Source organism: Gobius niger, assembly GCF_951799975.1.
Source record: "Gobius niger genome assembly, chromosome: 4".
In the NCBI taxonomy this organism is placed as follows: domain Eukaryota; kingdom Metazoa; phylum Chordata; class Actinopteri; order Gobiiformes; family Gobiidae; genus Gobius; species Gobius niger.
This window is the reverse complement of record NC_136855.1, coordinates 11,006,166-11,021,273: the sequence shown is the minus strand read 5'-3', so window position 1 is coordinate 11,021,273 and position 15,108 is coordinate 11,006,166. Positions and strand designations below refer to the sequence as shown.

The 15,108-nt window shown below is 41.4% G+C and overlaps 1 protein-coding gene across 1 annotated transcript in view; it reads right to left on the bottom strand.

The window, feature by feature from the left end:
- Positions 1-15,108, bottom strand: part of ccdc102a (coiled-coil domain containing 102A) — a 61,467-nt gene that overhangs the window by 2,813 nt on the left and 43,546 nt on the right. Inside the window, exons 8-9 of the mRNA XM_079555038.1 lie at positions 5,486-5,656; positions 4,324-4,427 (exon numbers count right to left, since the gene is read on the bottom strand). Of these exons, the coding sequence (XP_079411164.1) occupies positions 4,324-4,427; positions 5,486-5,656 (275 nt within the window). The remainder of the gene's footprint in view (positions 1-4,323; positions 4,428-5,485; positions 5,657-15,108) is intronic.

Genomic DNA, 15,108 nt, shown 5'->3' with positions numbered 1-15,108 from the left:
AAATCTAGATTTAATGTTCTGATCAAGTGCAATGCTTTAGAACTCCTGCTATAGGCGCTTATGATGAGCTGACTGGTGGAAGGAATGAAAACATGCCTGCTGTTATTGAGCTAAAGCCTGTATAGTTGTGGTCAGTGTCTGGACGGAGCAGAGGAGCGGGTCGATAAACACGGCTGGAGCCACATCCTGACGCTCAAGATCAGATTTCTCTTCACCACAAACTGAAACTGGACACACCTCGCAGCTAACAGGACCAGCGCTGCGGAGAGAGAGTCCGTCTGTGGGTTTAGGACAAAGTGAGATGTGACATGGCAAAGCTAAATGCAATCAAACAATGCCCAGTGCCGCATACAGCAGAGGTTCTCAAACTGAGGAACGTGGGCTGCAGTCTTTGTTTGTCCTGATTTGATCTTGATCTCAGTCTGGTGGTACTTGGAAGATCAAATATTTTATGAGGCTGTACTTGGTGTGAAACATCCAAATTCTTACTGAAAGCAAAGTAAGAAGAGATGGGCAAATATTCACTGAATAAAAGTAAAAGGAGTGTCTTTGTGGGGACTTATTTTAGTATAAACATGAAAGTCCAAACTCTGCACTGATTCAGTTCCATTTTTCTTGTGAGTCACATAAAAAAAACACCACCTACAACATAAAAAGTGGAAGTGGTGATGATGGCGAAAAGGCTATTTGGTTATGTAATTAGTAACTTTTATAGCTAGATATTGATCGGTTTCCACCTATTTTTTGTCCATGTAAAGCCGTCTGTTACAGTGGGAATGCCCACATAAGCTGATGCGTTGCAGTCTGTATTTGATAATTAATTTAAAGCAGTACTAAGTAACTCTTCCCCCTAGAGGCCATAAGCGCAACTGCAGGTGTAGTAGCAAGTTACGATTTTTTTTACTTATTAATTGTCTTGGAGAGTAAATCCTACGCTGACAGGAAAGGCGAAGGGAGAGACGGATATTGTACATCCAATTATACAATAGAAATATTTTTTTCACTCAAACCTGGCTGTAAATACTGTTTAAAGTGACGTTAGCCCACAGTTAGCTTTGCCCGTTAGCATGTTAGCTTCTTCTTCGTGATTACATTAGTGTGTATTGCTTTCTCCGCACCGGTGGCAGTCAAGTTGCAAACATGGTTTTCTGGTCAGAGACACCAGGGGGAGATGAAAGACCCTCCAATCATCCCATAAACACTTGTATTACCCCCACAGGGACTACGAAAATGATTTATTAAGGTAAACACGTTACTTAGTACTGCTTTAATTTACTCTGACTTTTATTCTTGCTGCCAAAAAACAGAAAAATACTTCCACACTTGTATGTTTGAACATGGATGTCAGATTGGGCACACATATAGTATATAAAAGTCAAATTATTATATACATCTGTGGCATATAACCCTCTCTCACACAGTGCTGTAATGCAAGGGATCCTGTCACTATGGAAACCTGGGGCACAGAGTGCTCCGATTGGCTGCTGGACGCCAAGGGCAACGATAATCAGGAAGAAATGAAGGAGAGAGAGTGAGAGAGAGTGAGAGGCAGCTGAAAATGTGCTTTTTTAAACAAGAAACTGACAAAAAAACAAGATGATTATTTTTAAACTATATTTCTACATAGATTGTTAATTTAAATACCAATAGAACCAAAATCATTGATGATGTATGGGAATACAAAAATGACGGACTATAAACATGGCAAAAAAGTTTTAAACTTTAGACTCACTAATTAACACATACATTCTGTCTTCCTTTCAATTTTCAAGTAATATTTTATTCATGTTCACGAAAAGAATAGTTAAAAAAGCAGATATTGGCAAATTTGTTCACATATCCTGTAGTTTAGACGTCAAGGCTCTGATGTGTAGAGATACAGCAACTGAAAACGTTCTATGAAAGTAAAAAAAAAAAAGAAAAGACTTTCCAGATGTTGTGTTACTGTTCAACAACTAAGACACACCAGGAGGAAATGAGCCACACCAAACCATTTTCCACCTGCGCTGTGCTCCAGCCCTGTCACACTCCATTTCCCCAGAGCAGGTGTTTTCACTGACACATGTTGTTCCCTGGGGCGGCACTGTTTCTGTCACTGCTGCCGTCTTTAGCTCTGACACCTCTAAATGTGAGCTCTCAGACTCTCACTGTAAAATAATGCTGCTCTCACATCACACACACAGGGGGGGCTGAGTTTTACACATAAACTGGGATTCCAGGAAGTTCGCTGAATTCAGACTTAGCTCGTGGTGCCTAAGACATGACTGAAAACCAGGGGGAACGTTCTGAACCCCATTCTGAAGAAACACTTTTATGCTTTGTTGTGTTGTGTGGCCCTTTGTGTTTATATTAGGTTTTTTTTATTGATTGATAGATTGTTATTTTATTGCATTGCTTTTATTTGGTTTCACCAGTTTTTATTGCTTTACTGATGACTTTTGAAGGTGAATACTTTTTCTATTCTGTGCAGCACTTTGGAAACTGTTAAAATGTGCAATATATAATACATTTGGATTGGAACACTAAGTCTGAGTAATTGGTGGTGGTCAGAGGGTCCACTGGTGCAGATTCTGTCCGTCTACCCGAGGGCATCTGTGGCTACATATGTACCACAACCAAGTATGAAGTGGATGGAAAGAAGCACTTCAAGACGCTTTGCCTTGTATGAAAAAACGCGACACAATTAATAATCCTTTCCTCTTCCCCGTGGAGACCCATTAGTCACATGGATAACCTGGAGACGGGGCAGGTTTGAGTCACCAGCTCTCCTAATACAAGAAGAATGCGTAAATAGCCTCGCTGTTTGCTGTTTGTTCACCCCAGACATGAACTGTTTGACCCTTTCCCTTCAGCCAGGAGGCTACGGCCCATACAGATCAGAGCCTCCCTCCACATGAACAGCTTTTTACTCCAGACCCACCTTTTACCTGCCATTTGTTATATTAGCACTATGTGGTATTCACATTCACATCTGCTGCCTTTTAGTTGGCCGGTACGTGTATAATGTGTATAATGTGTATAATGTGCATATTTTGTATATTACTGATTTGACCATATCTCATTTTGTTTTTATCCTAGGCTTTTTTAACATGTATTTTTGCATGCTCTTATAGACTTTACTTTATTGCTCATCTTTGTTTTATGTAGCACAATTTCACTGAAAAACAATCTTACTTTGTGAATATACCAGTACCTTCATCAACAATGGCAATAAAACCTATTCTGATTGTGGGTTTAATAGAGGATAGACACTCGGCTGCGTGAAGAGGAACCTTCTGATGCTAATCTTAAAGAGGGGGTACTGTGCTTTTTTCAATCACATAGCACCAGTCTATATCACACTACAATGATAACGAAACCTTCTGTTGGTCTGTAAATGCAGTAAATTAGAATAACTGCCTTGTATAAAATTGCTCTTTCAAAATGGCTGTAGTGAATGTCTTGAAATAGGCCTCTGTCTCTTTAAGAACCTCTGACTCTTTCCGACACGCCCCCTCCACACGCTGTCTGTGGCATCAGTGGGGAGGGGGTTCTGCTGAGGAGCAGTGGTTGGTTACTCGGCTGGTGATAAAAGCTCGGAGGCGTCTCCAGGAGGTGGGGGCGTTCCTAGGAGGACTCAGGCAAACCTATCCCTAAAATGGCCGCCATCAGAGTTTTTACAGATTACTCAAAAACACGTGAATGTGCCAAGGCAACACTTCAGGCATGTTTTTAATGAGGGAATGACATAATAACTTGATGTAAAGCTTGAAAAAGTCGATTTTGCATAATACCCCCCCTTTAATATATTAAAATGCTTAAGGACAGCACTGTATTGGGTTTGTATGAATCTGCCACTTCAATTAAATGCATCAGTGAGAGCTAAACATTCACACACAAACTGAATGAAGTTGGAAATGTTTACACAGACTGCCTTGCCATTTGCCACCGCTGATACAAGTCCTCTCACAGACTTATTGCTTCTGAAGTCATTTTAATGTAAGCGGTTTTACCAACTCCAGTATTTAGTGGCTGAATCAAAAGTCTGTGTGCGTCACTCAGTCGTCCGCAGCTGCAGTGACAGGTGTTAAATATTGTGTCAGAACTCAGTTTGTCGCCACAGTTTGACTCCGCGTTTCTCTGCAGCTTATTCAGATAAAAGTGACGCGCTCTGGCTGTGGCTGTCAGACCAGGCTTTGTGGAAACGGCAATTTGGAAATGAAGAAGCTACAGATGACAGACAGGGGATTTATGTCGGATTTAACTTTACTTTTTTACATAATATTACAGTCTGTGGAAAATCAATTTCAATATATACACTAAACGGGAGTCATGAGCCCTCACCTGGACTGTAGATGTTCCAGCTGCACCTGCAGGTTCTCCGTCTGCTCCACCTGCTCGTCCAGAGACCTCTGCAGCTTCCTCGACTGGTTATGGGCCTCGTCCAACTGCAAACAAATACAATAATGGGTGGCATTGCTTTACAACAGGGGTAGGCAAGTTTGCTTTGTGGTGGGCCGATTTTCAACATTGCCAAAACACCAAGGGCCGAACCTCACCATTAAAGCCTGAAGTAAAGAACTTTTTTTATGCAAATGCCAAGTGGTTCTCAAGTGGTTTTGGCTTGACCCACGATTACCCTCGAATGACAAGCCACGACCCAAATACAACTGTAATTTGTCATATATCGTATAAAATATTGTATTTTGAACCAATTTTTTTCATTGAACAAGCAGTAAATATGCTTCTAAGAGAGGTATTTGATCTCTTATTAGCATGATAACATTTCTCAAAATCATCTTAGGGGCCAGAGGATTTGGCCCCCGGGCCTGTCGTTGCCTACCCCTGCTTTACAAGCTTGACAGGTTTCTCAAAGCAGTAAACTTCTTCTCTGAGCGGCTAGCCTTTGTAGAAAGCAGCCAGATGGGAACTAGGTGGCAGCATAAAACTTTCTCGCCACTGAAAATGTTTTTGTAAGTTCACTGTGCTTTTACGGAGGAATATTTAACTGGAATCCACACGCAGAGTACAAAACAATATATCAAGAATGACTTCAGGTGACTACAGTACGTGAAAGTCAGAAACCTACTTTCCACGTCAGGGTATTTCTGTACTGTATATTCTACTCAAACTGATGCGCTTCATCATGTTTTCTTGATTATTACTGTCTGTTTTTTCTCTCTTTTTTTATTGTAATGTACAATAAAAACTGTACAGCAGCTAATGGGTATCCGAATAAAAGAACAAAAAGTTCATTCACTCCATATTTTGTTATAATAAGCTACAACTTACAGTAACAACAGTAAGGTGGGTGAAGTGAGGGAGCCAGTAGTCGAACCTTCAACCTTCTGATTACAAGACAACCCACATCTGAGCCCCAAATAGTAATGGCCGACTTACAGCCTGAGCCGTCCCACAGAGAAAACAAAACAAAACAAAAACAAATAGAAATACCCCCTAGAGACACACACACAACAAAAGAAAACAGTGGGTGTCACGTTTGTACCTCGTCCTCGGCCTGTCCCAGCTCCTTCTTCAGCTCCTCCACCCGGAGCCGCAGCTTCTTCACCTCCGCCTCGTGGCTCTCCACTCGTCTGTTCGCGTGAGCCAACTCCACCGTCTTCTCCTGGAACTGCTTCTTCAACTTCGTGTGGACGTGTCGCAGGTCTGCCAGCTCCTGAGAGAGAAGAGAAGGGACGTGGATGAGCATGATGAAGACTAATAGTTCAATATGCTAGTTCAATTGCATAGGTTTCTTTCTGTTTTCATCAACCATTCAAAACATGTACAATAGAGTCCCCTGTGAGAGATGATGATTGTCCGTTGGACTTGCCCGAATGATAAAGAGAAGCTGGAAAATAACACCAATGACCTCCATGGTCTAACCTTTGTTGAAAATGCATTATTGATCTGAAACAGCTCAAACTAAATATCCAGTCGTTTCACTTCCTGGTTTCCACACGGTCGCAACATAAGCCCCTCCCACTTCCCCTCCTCATGTTCCCGTTTGCTGCGCAGCTGTTTCAATAAAGAGAAAAGAGAGAAAAGAAATAGTCGGTGCAAATTGTTTGGCTGTAGTGAAAATTGGCGAGAGTTAAGAATAGCCACCGGTAAAGATTCAAAGATTACACAAAGATGTGCGTGTGGGTCAAAACACAGCTTCAAGTCTGTTTGGGATGAGAGAACAACTTTGTAACATGGCAAAAAGCTCTAAAAATTCTTCATTCTTCTAACACATCAACCAAGTTCAATTGTAGGCCTGTCACAAAAACAAAAAATGTGAAAAAAGTTATTGAGTAAGTTAAATATCGCATTAAACCCTTTTTATTTTAAAGCGCTGAACCACTTCCCAGTTAGCACATGCAATAAACATTAAGGACAATGAAGCACAGTCTCGTTCACGGAAAAGTTTGAGGTATTACAAAAAAGAAAAATCTGGAAACACATAGACGTTAAATGTTGATCCCAAAGACATATCTGCCATTTAACTTGCTGCCAAACACACAGTCAATATGAAGAGGTGGTCTGTCACCTCTCATGTTGTGCCTTATCGCTAATTTTCTAGAATCAGGTCAATTCCAGTACATTTCTTATTCAAAACTCGTTGTTCATGAGCTTAAAAAAAAAATCTATTCAGTGCTTTGCTGTTGCGGTTTTCCCATTTACAAGTAATCGACTCCCTCCCGGCTCATCCCAGGCTTTTGAGTGAAAAGGCGCTGCACTTGGAGCTAATAGCATCATCAATAATGCACCATTGTCATTCAGTGCACTTAAAATGTAACTCTGATTTGGCCCTGGCTCACACCTTCAGCTCCCCGGACTCTCGCCGGCTTCCAAGAAATCTGCCCTCTCCTCCTTCATTCCTCCTTCAGGCGTCTGGGAAAGAGGAACGGGAGCGATAAAGCGAAGCCGTGGGTGAAATGGGACGCGCCCGCCCGTTAACGTCCGGTCGATATAGACACTTTATTTATTGATACCGCTCTGTTCTCTGTAGGTCTGCCCTTAAGTGTAAAGAGGCATGTGCGAGGGCTTAAAGACATTAGCGAAGATGGGGCTGGAGGGGAAACAAAAGCTTGACTGTCAAATGTTACTAGCCACTTTAGCAAATGCTAATGTCAAGGCCTGCAACGCTTTACTGCTGAGACTTTTAGGGGGGAGGGGGACTATGCTTTCTGCAGGTATTTGGTATTAATTTCAACCACATCTTAAGCACTATCTTACAAAATGTTGTTTAGAAAATGCGAGATTGATCAAAAACTGAAACCAAATATCCAGTAGTTTCTCTTCAGAGCGGTTTGGGACCATACTGCAGAATATCCTTTGGAGAAGATTCAAAGAATTGCATGGCTTCATGTATATGAACATCATTGTAACATGCTAAAAAGCTAAATAAAAAAGGGGGAGGCAACATCAGGCCCATGGGGCCAAATTCGGCCCCCCATCATTGAGCCTCTGGCCCTCAAGATGATTTTGAGAAATATTACTACACAAATCAAAACATACTCTAACGTACTATGTACTAAAATGTGTTAAACACCTCATTAGGTCATCTATGACCATGGTGCAGGGTGCGTAAAGTTTGCCTGTCTGCATAGGTTTCCTATGGGTGCTTCGGTTTCCCCTACCACTAAAAATATGCACATTATGTTCCGCTCTGGAGCCAATGGTTAGCTAATGGTCAAATAAATTAAAAATAATTATATGATGTACAACATTGGCATTTGTAGAAAGTGTGGTTTCCTTTGGACTACAACTGAGAGATGCAGCCATTGGGGTTTTGTCGAAAAACCCGCCTATCCCAGCTTTCAAAAAGAATATGTCATAGGTTTAGAAACTTAACAGTATTCATACAATCTCCATACTATTGTTTGTTAAGCCGGCCAGCCGGGTTTCCTCTGGGGAACTCCTGTTTCCCCTACTTCCAAAAACATGCAGGTTGGCTCACACGTCTGATCTAACCCTACATCTGATCTAACTCTACGTCTGATCTAACCCTACGTCTGAACTAACCCTCCATCTGATCTAGCCCTACGTCTGATCTAACCCTCCATCTGATCTAACCCTACGTCTGATCTAACCCTCCATCTGATCTAACCCTACGTCTGATCTAAACCTACGTCTGATCTAACCCTACGTCTGAACTAACCCTCCATCTGATCTAACCCTACATCTGATCTACCTCTACATCTGAACAAACCCTACGTCTGATCTAAACCTACGTCTGATCTAGCCCTACATCTGATCTACACAATTTCATTGTACAATTGTATAATGACAAGCAAAAGCACTTTAAAAGACTAATAGAGAAATAGCTGCCAATGTGCTCTAATGGGCTCTCCCGCTCACCCAATGAAGAAAACATTTTCAACTGTTTTATGAGCTTTAAGTGGAGCAAATGATAGACAACTACACCTAATTAGAGGGAGAAAATACACCATAGGACTTTGTGTTTCGGAAACTGAAGTATGAGGGGTGTGAAGAGCGGAACAAAACAACAACACCCTTCATCTATTATTCACATCTTGAGATATTAACTAGTTTACCACAGATAATGCGATAACACGGGCTCTTACATATTCATGGCTCATCTACATTCCTTCAGATTTTGGCGGCGGACTGCCCTCCCCCACCGTATCCATATCATTAGTGGAAAAACACTTCAGATCGCCTTAAACAAAGACAGTGGTTCATTAAAAAAAAGGAAGAAGAACTGGCTTAGGCAAAGAAAGAAATGTGGGTGAGGGGGGGTGAGGGGAGGTGGATATTATAGGACAATGAGAATGTGGAGAACAAAGGTGCACTGAACAAAAAAAAAAGCCGTAAAGCGCCTTGGTTTAGGCCATAAAACTAGTAATTATGGTGAGCTGACGCAGTGGAGATGGACATTAGTAGACAGTAATTTACACGTTCAGAAGCAATTACTAGTAAAGTCAAGCGTCGGCGTATATCAAGTCACACATACAATAGGAATTTTTAATATTAATATTAATTGTAAAAGGGAATTTGATATTGTGGATTATTAAACAATGCTTTATTGAGCCCCATCAAAAACTCTCTAAAAAAGTCGATTTCACATAATACAATTATCTGTAAATGATCATAAAAAATAAATGAACCAATAAACATCATCTCCAATCAAGTCCTAATTCACACCAGCTCAGGCCTCCAGGTTTCAGAGGAGGCACAGTTCACTGAGATTAAGTAGACAGAGCTGCGATTGTAATGTCAAATATAAACGAGTAAGTGCGCCTGCTACATAGCGTACGTTCATAATGATCATGTATGGAATAAATATGTGTTAAACAAGGCCCTGAGAAACAACTTACACAGTTCTTTCATACAGTAATACGCACATTTCTTATTTGTCCGTGGATATAATGTCAGAGCCCGTAAACAAAGCAGAAAATCTCTAATCCATCGAGACGTGTCCCTTTCACAAAATGACTATTGATTTCTAATGTGGATCCAATTCAGCCCGTCACAGCCCTGTCAGGTCGACTTAGCGAGCCACAGTAATGCTCAGCAACGCTACAGCTACAGTCATTATGAGCATGTGCCACAGGGTCGGGTGTATGTCTGTATCGAATAGAGATATGACGACTATGTTTTTTCTAATGTGGTAAATGCATGCATAAATGAATAGCTTACATTTGGAGAATTTTTCTTTCTTCGGTCACTCCAGTTTGTCTTACCACTAAACATGAAGATCTTGAAGTTGGCACAGTGGCTGAGCGGTTAGCGGACCGTGCAGGCCTTTCTGTGCGCAGTTTGCATGTTCTCCACGTGCCTGGGTTGGTTTCATCCGCGTGCTCCGGTTCCCCCCATCAACCAAAAACATGCATAATAGGACAGTCCTCCTTCCAGCTGATTCTAACCTTTAGCCTGGCTCCACATCTGGAGATGGGCCTCTGGGCATGGTACTGCGGTCGCCCACTGCACCTTACAGGTGATGGGTCAAATGCAGAGGACAACTTTCCCGGCGGGCAGTGTTGGGGAGAATACTTTGAAATTGCATTTAGTTACAGAATACCTAATATTGGCTTTGAATGTATTCCGTTACCTGTCTGTTATGAACTTAATTAACCAATCATTAGAACTTTGCAAAATCAGAGAAAAATGTCATTTGCATAATAATTTGGAATTTGTTGTTGAAGGTGCAGTTACATGTATGACCTGAGGTGGCAGTAATGAGTATAAAAGGGCTAACTTGCATGTAGCCCCTTTAATATAGAGACTGCTGTTACGCCTAAGACCTGAGGTGGCAGTAGTGAGTATAAAATGACCAACTTGCATCTATTCTCTTTAAGTATTTAGTGTCAATGGCTCCTAACTTGAGCTAAAACTTATAAATCAATATAAATCGAAAGTGCATTTTTTAAAGTTTTTTCTAAATTATACTGGACAGGACCAAGTGTGAAATTGGTTGAACAGCCAGGAAAGACCTTCAGCAAACTCTCCAAAACCGTGGCTAAGAACAAGATGTGCAAGAACAATACTTGACAAAAATGCACTTTTCATAACATCAAGTTACAGTCAAAAAAACATTTCCATCGCGAGTGAAAAGTTGAATGCTGAATATTTCATTGGATTTGCAGGTGCATCACACTTTCCAAAGCAGCTCGTCTTCTGAGGCGCTGCTGTTTCTGACACTGACTTTAATTAGACAAGGTGAGGCCTGACACAGGATTCGCACTTTCCTTTGGCTCAAACATGAAGCGAGGATTACAAACGACAGAGAAGGAGAGCGAGAGAAATGTGGAAAACACAGTCCTCTCCAGCAAAAGACACTGCTTATAGTCTTGACCCAACACTATAGATCTGTATTTCCGACAAAACAAAAACACAGCTTTGAAAACGGATACATTTGCTTCAGATTTTGTGGCTAAAATGATTACTCTACACCGCGTTCCAAATTATTATGCGAACATTTTTCTAAGATTTTTGGCTCTCCCCATAACTGTAGCCCAAAACATGACTCCGCCCCCTCCTTACTGACGACACAGCCTTGTTGGGACATTGTGGCCATTCACCAACCATCCACTACTCCATTGATTTGACCATCCAGGGTTACACAGCCTCATCAGGGAACAAGACTGTCTGAAAATGAGTTTTCATGTATTTCTGAGCCACAGCAACCATCTCTGTTCATCAGCATTCAACTAACAGTTTAGGGGAGGCCCGGATAGCGCAACGGCAGCCTCTGGAGGGTCCTACACCTTGATGTTCAGGAGACTCCAGAGGCACCAGCAGCTTCAAATACCTGTCTGGTGCTTTGAAGCATCTGTTCTCTTAATCTGATGTGTTTGTCTGGCAGAAACCGTCCTTATTGTGCCTTAATCTGCACAAACCCGAGTGTGTCTGAATCAGCCACAAATCTCTTATCAGTACGATGATTAAGCTTAATCTTTCATGATTTATTGAAAGTTTTCATACCTAGTCCAAGGCATTCAACTATTTCACGCTTTTCATCAGCAGAGAGGTTCTTTTTTCTTTCCCATATTGCTTGAAAATGATGATCTGTATAATAAAGTGGAACATCCTTTTTCAGTAGTTTTTCCCTTAACTGGACTTAACTGACAACTAATCATCACAGGCGTCTGAGATTAATGTCAGTGATTCAAAGAACCCTGCGACACAATACCATCCATGAGTTTCATTGAAAAACTTTTATTTTTTACCTTTATGGCACTGAAATACAATTTGCATAATAATTTGGAACGCGGTATAGATCTAATTTTATTTATTTTAATATTGCAAGTTCTGGATTCAAATGGTTATTTATGGGCTTTAGTTTGCAAGCTCTCCCTGGATTTGGGTGGGTTTGTGTTGGGCCTGATCCAATCCAATCCAATCCACTTTATTTATATAGCACATTTAAACAACAAAACGTTTCCAAAGTGCTGCACATGCAACAAAATCAATAAAACCAAAACAATGCAAATGAGCTCTACCGCTATGAGTGTAAAACAATAGATATAAATAAAACAGGTTAAAAGAATAAATATAAATAAAAACACATTAAAAACTATAAATAAGAATAAAACTCAATAAAAAAAAATATATATATATATAAAAATAAATAAAAAGACACAGAGGACCACACAACTTACGCGGTGCTAAAAGCCAGAGAATAAAAGTGAGTCTTAAGACGAGATTTAAAACACTCCAGGGTGGGGGCCGTACGGACGTGAAGGGGCAGAGCGTTCCACAGCTTAGGGCCGACAACGGCGAACGCTCTGTCCCCTCTGGTTTTTCGGTTCGTCTTCGGAACAACGAGCTGGAGCTGGCCCTCAGACCTCAAAGCGCGTGGGGGGCGGTAAATTTGGATGAGGTCTGTGATGTACTGCGGGGCCAGTCCATTTAGAGCTTTAAAAACAAACAACAAAATTTTAAAATCAATTCTAAAATTAACAGGGAGCCAGTGCAAAGACGCGAGGATTGGGGTGATATGTTCACGCTTTTTGGTCCCTGTTAAAAGTCGTGCCGCGGAGTTCTGGACTAACTGCAATCGGGAAAGTGCTTTATGGCTGATGCCCGAGTAAAGTGCGTTGCAGTAGTCCAGACGGCTTGAAATAAAAGCGTGCACGACTTGCTCAAAAAGATTAAAAGATAAAAACGGCTTAACTTTGGATAAAAGACGAAGATGATAAAAACCCGATTTTAAAACGCCATTGATCTGTTTATCAAATTTAAAATCACTGTCTAGGATGACGCCAAGGCTGGTGACTTTGGGACGCAAATAATTTTGTAGAGATCCCAAGTCCGTGAGGGTAGATCCAAATGTTATGATTTCTGTTTTCCCCTCATTCAGTTTTAAAAAAATTCTGGGCTAGCCAAGCCTTGACGTCACCTAGACAGTCGAGCAGGGGTGTCAGGGGGCTGTGGTCATTCTTGGTAATGGGCATGTAAATTTGACAGTCATCTGCGTAAAGGTGGTAAGACATGCCATGCTTCTTGAAAATCTCTCCAAGTGGGAGGAGGTAAAGAGCAAAAAGAATGGGTCCCAGGATAGATCCCTGGGGGACTCCACAGTGAAGCGGGGCAGAAGATGAAGTGGAGTCCCCCAGCCTGACGGAGAATGACCTCTCCGACAGGTAGGACCTAAACCACTCCAACGCGGTCCCCCTGACACCCACACGATCTCTTAGGCGATCTAAAAGAACTGTGTGGTCGACTGTGTCAAAAGCAGCCGTCAGGTCTAAAAGCACTAAAATGGCAGAGCCTCCAGAATCAGTCATTAAAAACAGGTCATTAAAAACCTTTAAAAGTGCAGATTCAGTACTGTGCAAAGCTTTGTAGCCTGACTGATATCGGTCTAAAGTGCCATTTTCATCTAAAAAAGGTTGCAACTGTGCAAAAACGCATTTCTCTAAGATTTTCGATACCAGGGGTAGTTTGGAGATTGGGCGATAATTTGCCAGATTTGCAGGGTCGAGGCTAGGCTTTTTAATCAAAGGCTCAACAACAGCTGTCTTACAAAAGGGGGGGACAATGCCAGAAGCTAAGCTGCTGTTGATGATGTCCCTAACAGAAGAGCCAATGGTGTCCCAAACCTCTTTAAAAAAGCGAGGAGGGACCGGGTCTGTGGGACAGGAGGAGGGTTTAAGTTTTTTAACTATCCCGGTGAGCACAGACAATGACACAGACTCAAACTGACAAAAAACAGCTGAGCATTGAGTGGATACAGAACTCCACAATGAAGAGGGACATATGTTGGCCCTAATAGCAGCAACCTTGTCATTAAAAAAGGAGAGGAATTTTTCACAAGTTTCACTTGTCATCTCCAATGAAGTGGACGGACTCGGATTAAAAACAGAACCAATCGTTTTAAAAAGAACTCGAGAAACTGATGGTTTCACTGGCAACAAACCATAACATGCCCATTAGAGGTGGTTCTACTAATGAAGTTACGAGAATCAAATCAACTGGGACTAAACAGACGAGGTAGAATTGAAAGATAAAGCTAAATGTGTGCTTCATCCGCATCCTTTACACTGTCTTTGCTAAGACTGGTGTATTAAAACATTCCATGTTTTGGCTTTGCAAGATTTTGACCTGATTTGAAACGGGGAATGCAGTTTATTTATTCATTGTGCCTTGTTGATGCATCATTATCCTGGGATTTATGCACCTTCCCCTGCCTGCGCCTGCCGTCTCCCCTCAAGGCTCCATAACATGCCCATATCATGAAAAATGAATCCACTTTTCACGTGTTAGCAGCGACAGATGCGGTGTTGTTGAGCATTACGGATATTCCCTATCAAAACTGTATTAATCACCTCATACATCTAAGTCATTTATTCAAAAACGCGGAGCATTTTGAAATGTTTTGATGCCTTCACTCTTGAGTTTTGAGTTTGCTTCATATTTAATAAAGTGGGGCCTCTCTAGCTCCAGCCCTTTTCCCCCCAGTCTTCACTTTATATTACAAACTCACAGACTCCATCACAATCCACCCGGCAATTTTCTTTCAGGTTTATTTACAGATTATTAGGGAGGAATATCTTTTTCAGTCCAGCCCATTCCTTTTCCATAACATAATCTTGTATTGTTTCATTTTTAGAAGACATATTAGTCTTTCTTGCTCCGAGATGAACCACATAAGATTCAAACACTCTTTCATTGTAAATCATCCCACCCCTAAAATCACTCGCCCTGATCATAAAACAATAGTTTCACTTTTCATTCTTGCTGAATATTATGCAAAACTGACGGTTATCGCAGCATCAGCCAACGCTAATTCCTCACAGCGGCAGTTTTTCATCTGGCAGAAAATGAAATGCAATGCCTAAAATGTTTTATCACTTATAAAGTTTGGTTTTAGTTCGCTCTGATTTTGCCATGTATTGGTTTGCGGTTCCTTGATAATGAGACTTTTAATGCTTTTCTTCAGGACGTGCTTTAAAAAGATGCTTCGCCTTCATCATTTCACCACCACTCACCGCACACGGACATGTCTTGCAAATAGCTACCGGCCATTGTTTGTAGCCTTATTCAAAGTGCTTCACTCCAGTGCGTTTTCCTCCCATAATTGTGCTGCCGAATCGCGGGATTCATATCAGTGGAGGTATTTGTGCTGTGACTAATGGCGGCTTCATTGATCCAGAGTTAATGAAGTAACGGTGCAGT